General features: G+C 36.8%; 1 protein-coding gene across 1 annotated transcript; it reads left to right on the forward strand.

The window, feature by feature from the left end:
* The first annotated feature begins 735 nt into the window (after positions 1-735).
* On the forward strand, positions 736-4,537 carry LOC137748465 (UDP-N-acetylglucosamine transporter UGNT1). Its single transcript, XM_068488618.2, has 10 exons — positions 736-1,024; positions 1,631-1,707; positions 2,386-2,544; positions 2,641-2,774; positions 2,923-3,053; positions 3,154-3,198; positions 3,290-3,387; positions 3,486-3,593; positions 3,952-4,008; positions 4,121-4,537. The coding sequence occupies exons 1-10, from the start codon at positions 901-903 to the stop codon at positions 4,193-4,195; spliced, it is 1,008 nt and encodes a 335-aa protein (XP_068344719.1). The 5' UTR covers positions 736-900; the 3' UTR covers positions 4,196-4,537.
* The last annotated feature ends 3,665 nt before the right edge of the window (positions 4,538-8,202 follow it).

The raw sequence follows: 8,202 nt of genomic DNA on the forward strand, positions 1-8,202 counted from the left end.
ATATTTGAAATCCTCACAAAGAGGATCCGAACTCGAAAAATAGGACATGTGGTGTCCTTATCAGCACTCTTTTTAAATTTTATATAAAAAAAAATCTTAGCGAAACACTTTCGATACTAGTTACTTTTAACGTTAAAAATATTTCACTTACAATACCTTTTTATTATTTTAGTTAAAACTCAAAAATTTTATATTATTTTTATTAGTTTCATTAAAAAAAAACATATTTGCAGGTGGACAGGTGAGAGATAGAGGCGGAGACCTGCCAGAGACTCTCATGTCAACCGGCAAGGACTCGCGTGTCAATTTTTAAAATTTTTTTGATTGTATTGTTCATAAAAGTTGAAAAGTGTGTCATTGTGTCCGTATTATTATATAAAAGTTTCTCAGTGCTTTTGATTAAAAAAGTTGACCAAATCTCTTTTAATTAAAGATTTTTAATTTAAATTGATAAAAATGAGATAAAGAGATTGAACACGGGACACGTTGGTTTGAAGAAGATAGAATGCATTTATAGGATAATTTCACTACTAATATTTCCAAGATTTTTTTCATGAATATTTTCCAAGATTAGGAGGAGACAAAAAAGCCAAATGGCAATAAATTGTGGAATTTGGATGGTTGGGATGAATATTCGCAAAAAAGGACACAAATCGTACGCTTACATTCTGCTTTTGGTAATCTAATTAATTATTTTTATTATTTTATTATTTTACACCCGACCAGAATCATCATTACTTCCCAAAATATTCCGTCCCGCCTGCCCTGACTCCCACTGCCACTTTCCCACTCCCCCTTCTTAAAAGTTGCCCAAAAGCTTCGACTTTCCAGAGCGTCAGTCTCTGCGACTCAGAAGGAGGGAGGGAGAGAGAGAGAGGGGAAGAAAGGGCATGTTTGACGATGGAGACGGAAAGAACCCAGATGAAGTTGCCAGTCTCCTCCTCCAACTCTCCGCGGACCAAGAATTCCCCGGCGATGACCAAGAAAGGAGCTTTTGCTGCCGTTTCTTACATGGCTTCCGCCGGTAATTCCTTTTCTTTTTCCTATTGCCTGTATCGGCTTTCTTGCTTTCGTAATTTCGTGTAATATGATCCTTTGAAGCTATGAATTTGCCTATGCTCTGTTTGGTTGATCACTAAACGCAGGAAAAGAAAAGGATTTTGGAATTTATAAAAAAAAAGATCGTATTTTTTTTTCTTCTGATTCTCCTTTTGTCATGGAGTCATGGAAATAACTTCTTTGTACAGTAAAGTAAAACTCGCAATTTCTTTGTAAAGTAAAGTAAGACTCGCAAAGCAGAGTCTTCTTGATTTGTGGTCGCCTTTTTAACGTAACAATTGGAGCTGCCGACGTGGTGCATTGGCCAGAGGGTATATGATGTCCTGATTTTGACTGACAATCCAAAAATTTTATTGTGCACTCAATCGATGAGAATTTTGGAGAGCCAATAAAAATTTTCTATTAAAACTAAACAGTATTTTTATTTTGTTTTTTGGGTCAAAGAAATGGTTCATTGTGTATGTGTCTAGTTTCTGTTATCTACCTTTCAATACATTGGTCAATAATTTTTCATGAGGAAGCTATGTTCCCTTGTAACATGTATGATCATGCTTTGCCCTTCATTCTGCAGTTCTCTTGATAATGTTCAACAAAGCAGCCCTTTCTTCTTACAATTTCCCGTCTGCAAATGTCATCACACTTTTCCAGGTATCATATCGCCTAAGTCTTCTTTATGGAGTATTATTGTAGTCCTCGACTTACAAACTATAAAGTATATCTTGCTTTCGCAATACTTTATGACCATCGCTTAGTACTTAATTAGCATATCTTCTTTGTTTTCAGTTACCGATTTAAGTTTAAGCAAAGATTGACTCTTTAGCCATGCGCTGTGATTCCCAGTCCTCACATAATGAAGGAATTCAGATGTTTTGAATTATTTTTCCGTGACTCGTTCACCGAAAATTGTACATTAGATTGGTTCTATACAGCATTGGGATAGTTCAGATTTGTGTATGTATAAATGCATAATATCATCATGTCTTCCTTGAGGATAATTTTCCTTTATCAAAAAAGAAAATAATAAGCAATGACGTCTTACTGTGTCCCCGACTGATGCTAATCTTGGCATTCTAGTTCATTTTTTGATGATAATCGAGAGTGCTTGTGGAGAACTGTGTTAATTTATTTCCTTGAAAAGAGCATGAATTCATAATCTTTCATCATCATCATCCTTTTTGTTCTCTTTGGTTTCTTGACTCAAATCTGCATGGTCAGATGCATGTTAATAGAAATTTAAATACTCTTACTGTACCAACGTCTTGGCTGACAACTTGTAGGCTAATTGAATGATATTTTTCTTAGAGTGGCTTCTGAATGTCTTTTTAGATGGTATCGTCGTGTACATTTCTGTATGCAATGAAATGCAGGAAGATCGTTTCTTTCACAACTGAACCAGAGAGTACTCCGAACAATCCAGCAGTTCTCGTACCATTTAAGACGTTGATTCGCACTCTTCCTCTTGCAATGTCCTATTTGCTTTACATGGTAGGTATATGACTAGTGGGGAATCTTGCTCATCCTTTGGCTAGACATTTTGATATCCATTCTAACGATGCATATCCGTAATCCTTATGGTGAAAGTTGATTACAATGGAATCAGTTCGTGGTATAAATGTTCCTATGTACACCACCCTCAGACGGACTACAGTAGCTTTTACAATGATTGTTGAGCATATTTTGACACGGCAGAAACATTCATATCCTGTTATGGGCAGGTACACAATACATTTACTTTTCCATAATTGTGGCATTAGTTTTATTGGAAGGAATAAAATGATGGGTTATTGGAAGGTATTGTTTTGCAATTAAGTCTTTATGTTTTTGACACCTTTCTTAATGGAATGCATCCAAGGACTTCATCAGTGTGGGGATAATTATACTTGGTGCAATTGTTGCCGGAGCTCGGGATTTGTCATTTGACGCCTATAGCTATGGTGTTGTCTTTGTTGCAAACATATGCACGGCGATATATCTTGCTTCTATAGCTCATATTGGTAGTATCATTGTTCTTCTGTTGTCTTATGCCTCATTTATTCATGTGACACTCGAGTACTAGGTATCGTTATTAATAAAAAATATGCTTCAATTTTGCAGGTAAATCCAGTGGTCTTAGTACCTTTGGCCTAATGTGGTGCAATGGTGAGAAAAAGACTTAAAAACAAAGTTTTATGTATTGCCTTCAGGTTCATTTTGCGTGAAAATGTACCGAAATCTATTTTCTGTATCATAGGAATAATATGTGGACCAATCTTGCTGTTTTGGACATCAATTAACGGTGACCTAGAAGGGATGATAAACTTCCCGCATCTATTCTCCCCTGGGTTTCAGGTGCTTCACTTTCATGAGAAGTCTCTCTCTCTCTCTCTCTCTCTCTCTCTCTCCATCAAAGAATTTTTTGAAACTTGCTAAATTTGAATATTTTGCAGGCTGTGATGCTTCTTTCCTGTGTTATGGCTTTTTCCCTAAATTATTGCGTTTTTTGGAATACCACTCTGAATTCTGCTCTCACACAGACAATTTGTGGTAATTTGAAGGTATATGATGCTCATTCCGGACCTTGTGTTATGCTGACCATACAAACATTTCCGGTGTTAGTCATCTTATTATGATCATATAATTAGGTTTTCTTGAAGTTGGCTCATTGTTGTTGATTTTAGACTGTCAAGCCAGTTGGCTTCCATATGATTGTCATAGTATTCCAACATGTTATTCCACATCATATATATGTTCAAGTAAGACTCCACTTGTACTTGATCTTTAGAAATAACGCATTAGAGTCGATGACCCAAATGATAGAGGCTGGGACAGCCACGCCCTGCATTAGTTGGTATATTCTTTTCTGCATGCCATTGTCTTCAACAATCACAGCTGATCCTATCCGTGCTATTTTAGGATCTTTTTACTATCGGACTTGGCTGGTTACTGTTCGGCGGGCTTCCATTTGATTTGGTAAGCGTAAACTCCCATCTGCCTGTTATTCCAGCAATGCTTATTTAGTCACTACTGACAGTCAATATTTTGCTTACGTTTCATGTGAACTACTGCCCTGCTTTACTTCAAGTTAAATGTTGCTGGTCAATCTCTTGGTTTTTTTGGGTCCTGTTTATATGCGTACTGTAAACTCCGAGGGAAATGAGAGGCAAGTGGCTACATAAAGTCTTCCTTCAGGCGAAGTAGTGGTCCGATGACTGGGGAATGGCTGCCTGCATCAGCTGCCAAATTTTGATTTGTATCCTCAGGTTCTTGACGAGAAATAAATAATCTTTCTAGCTTAGTCTCAAAAGATTAAAGTTTATCAAACATGTAGCTTATATTTGTACTGAGTTCCAATTTCCCGCAAGCTATCTAGTTAGCAAGTAGTAATTTGCTAATTAGTAGATTTGACGTAGTGATGTGTAATTTAGACGGGAGTTTTGTTCTTGCCTGGGAGAACTTGTAGTTTTTACTTTGAAACAATGACAAAGCTCTTGTTCTTCAAGTTGCGGAGTTCTGAAATTGCGCAGAGCCTACAGATTACCATCGCTTTGAGACGATATTTTGTAGGGCTGCCTAAGCTAGGGCAACTCTCACACCTGGTAAGCACGGTCGTCGGTTCAGAGGATGATCACTTTTGTAGTTGTCCCCATTCCTCACGGACCAACCCCAGAATAAAATAAAAACTAGTAATTAAAACTTGATGTACAAGGATCCCATACTTTCGAAAGAAAATACCTTATAGATGATGTAGTCAAGCACCCTTATCCAAAATTTTCTCGTGTGCCTGTGTAGAGGGAGGACAATATACGTGAAATGGATTCATTGCCACATGAGGTTTTGATTCGATATAATGTCATGTGAATAATTTGCAAGTGACGTTTTATTGGAATAGAATAGAATAAAATTACGTTTATAGTAAATCTGTTTTTTGCAAGTCATTCTCGTGCGTAGATGAGAGGAATCTCTTGTTTGGCAAGGTGACAAGCGACTTTGCCCTAAATGACATGCATGATTGAAACACACCCCATGAGCCACGATCAATATCCCTCATTTCATGCAAATTGGCCTGACTATGAGACAGAACTTGCACCTGTAAGATGTGAGTGTCAAGGAGAATGACTTCTAGTTCTCATCAATCTTGTACCTTAGTTTAAGTTATCAAGTTGAGGAGATTTCGGACTTAATTGGCTGGGATTGAGAGTCCTAACAAACATGCAAGTTAATCAGATAACCTTATCATGTTTTGACAAGAGTTCATAATGGAATAGGACTATAACCCTAATCGATGTAGCAATCCGGGTATTAGTTGATAGGCCTAATACTTAGGATCGGTTGGCCATATATTGGGATGTCCCTGCACTCACAGCGCCATCCTTTTTCCTAAGCAAATCCTATTTTAGCTGGATATAGCTGCTAAGTGTAGAAGACTTCCGATATCCCTTGTACTGATGTCGAGCACTTCTCCAGGTAAGTCATTCATTGTACTTACGTATGCATGTCATCGTGTATATGTGATTCTATGCATGCAGTGTTTAAAACTCCAACATGTGGTATCAGAGCACACACTGTCGTGTTTAGAATCCTTTCAAGCACGAGCAAACAATGATTAATTGCACGATCCTGACATAAGACTTCCGCACATAAAGCCAATATAGTTATCAACTATTATATAACAGACATCACGTTTAGAATTATATATATATATATATATATGTGTACATGTTTTGCAAATTCTTCTCCAGGAGCACAAGCTGTGCCCTCAGATTTCGAAGAATCAAACTACTGTCAATACATGATATGACAGTCGAATTTTGGATCATGACCAATTTCAACTCAAAAGTGTTTGTATCATGATTCAAATTATCAGTTCAAAATTGAACAGAACGATTAAACTGATGATGAATATGTTTTAAGATAATTCCAAAGAATTCTAATATTCAATCATGTTTAATTGGTGTATAAGTGAGATACAAAATTAAAATTGATGCAATTTTATCTGCTCAAAAGTGTTAAAATTGTATCACTAAAGAGAATTTTGTATTTTGGTTATGCAAAATCTAATATAATCAGTCTTGCGATCCAAAGATGCGACTGGTATTATATGTTTTGATGCCATTAATTGTTCATATCGTGAACTCTTAATGAAGAACTTATGAGAACAAATACTAAAGCCTATGTTACTTCTCCAGCTATGACTTCTCTTAACTTCTCCAATATTGAAACGCTAACTGGATCCAACTACAAAAGATGGAAGGATGACATGGAGATAGCTCTTGGTATGATGGATTTCGATTTGGCATTAAGGGAAGACAAACCTGCAGCAATAACAGCTACAAGTACAACAGATGAAAAACTAAAGTTTGCTCAATGGGAGAAGGCAAACAGAATGGCTCTTATGATTATGAGGAGGGCCATGACAAGCAGTGTGAAAGGTGGCATACCAAAGAGTGATAGTGCAAAACAATTTTTTGATGCAGTGGGAAACAAATTTAAGGAGTCCGAGAAAGCTGAAACGGGGAATTTTCTCACAAAACTGACATCCATGAAGTTTGATGGTGTTGGTAACGTGAGAGAACACATACTAAAGATGTCAGACATTGCACAAAAGCTGAAGGAACTTGAGCATCCAATTACAGATCAGTTTCTAGTGCATATGGCGTTGAATTCACTACCTGTGCAATATGGTCAGCTGAAAGTGTCATATAATACTCAAAAAGCAACCTGGGACATTGACGATCTGATTTCCATGTGTGCTCAAGAGGAGTTGAGATTATCAACTGACAAGGTGGAGACTGTGAATCTTGTTCACACTACTGCAAAGGGCAAACGTGTTGCAGTTGATCAGTTATCTATGCCTGTTGGTAAGCAGAAGAAAATGTTACATTTTTCTTCTTTTAAAAATGCTAACCCCCTTAATCGATCTCAAAAGTTTAAAGCTAATTCTGAAGAACCAAAGCATTGTTATTTCTGCAAAGAAGTTGGTCATCTAAGGAAAGATTGCACTGGTTTTAAAAATTGGTTTGTTAAGAAAGGTAATGAAATCAATGTTTATGTTTGTTTCGAGTCAAATTTGATTTATGTTCCTCATTTTAGCTGGTGGTTTGATACTGGTTGCTCAATTCATATTACAAATACTTTGCAGGGATTCACAAACCTAAAGGAGAGAAAAAATGAAGTTTACAGTGTTTTTGTTGGGAATGGGAGCAAGGTTGCAGTCGAGTCTGTTGGCAGTATCTCTTTAAAGCTTTCTTCTGGTTTTGTTTTGTTTCTAAGTCCAGTACTCTATGTACCTTCTATGAGAAGGAATTTGATTTCAGCTTCTAAGTTAGTTAAATCAGGTTATACTTTTATTGGAGACAATGAGAGTGTAAAACTTTTTCATTCGAATAAATTAGACACCTTGCTTGGTTATGCTTTACTTCGCAGTGATATGTGGCAACTGCAGTGTGAATATTTACATGAATGTTTCACAGTTTGTCACATTGGTTCCAAAAGATTATCTTCAACTGAAAACTCTCCTATACTTTGGCACAAAAGGCTCGGACATATAACCAAAGAGAGACTTATAGTTTTAACTAAACAAAATTTCATTCCAAATCTCGATTTTCTAAGTCTGCCAAACTGCATTGATTGTTTTAAAGGTAAAATGACCAACACCAGGAAACTAGGATCCACAAGAAGCAACCAGCTCTTAGAAATAATTCATACAGATGTGTGTGGCCCTTTTCCAAATAAAACAATCTGTGGGAACTCCTATTTTGTTACATTCATTGACGACTTCTCTAGATATTGTTATGTCTATCTAATATCTGAAAAATCTTATGTTCTTGATTGTTTTAAAACATATAAAACTGAGGTAGAAAACCAACTAGAGAAAAATATAAAAATAGTGAGATCGGATAGGGGTGGTGAGTATTTTGGCAGGTTCACAGAAACTGGACAACACAAGGGAGCTTTTGCATATTATCTTGAAAGCTCGGGGATCATTGCTCAGTACACCACTCCAGGGACTCCACATCAAAATGGAGTGGCAGAAAGGAAGAACAGAACCCTCAAGGACATGATTCGATCCATGTTTTCAAGGTCTACACTTCCCATTTTCCTGTGGGGAGAAGCACTTAGAACATCCAATTACACACTCAATAGGGTTCCAAGTAAGTCTGTCAA

The sequence above is a fragment of the Pyrus communis genome, chromosome 2, assembly GCF_041283825.1.
Source record: "Pyrus communis isolate YQ-2024b chromosome 2, ASM4128382v1, whole genome shotgun sequence".
NCBI classification, from domain to species: Eukaryota; Viridiplantae; Streptophyta; class Magnoliopsida; order Rosales; family Rosaceae; genus Pyrus; species Pyrus communis.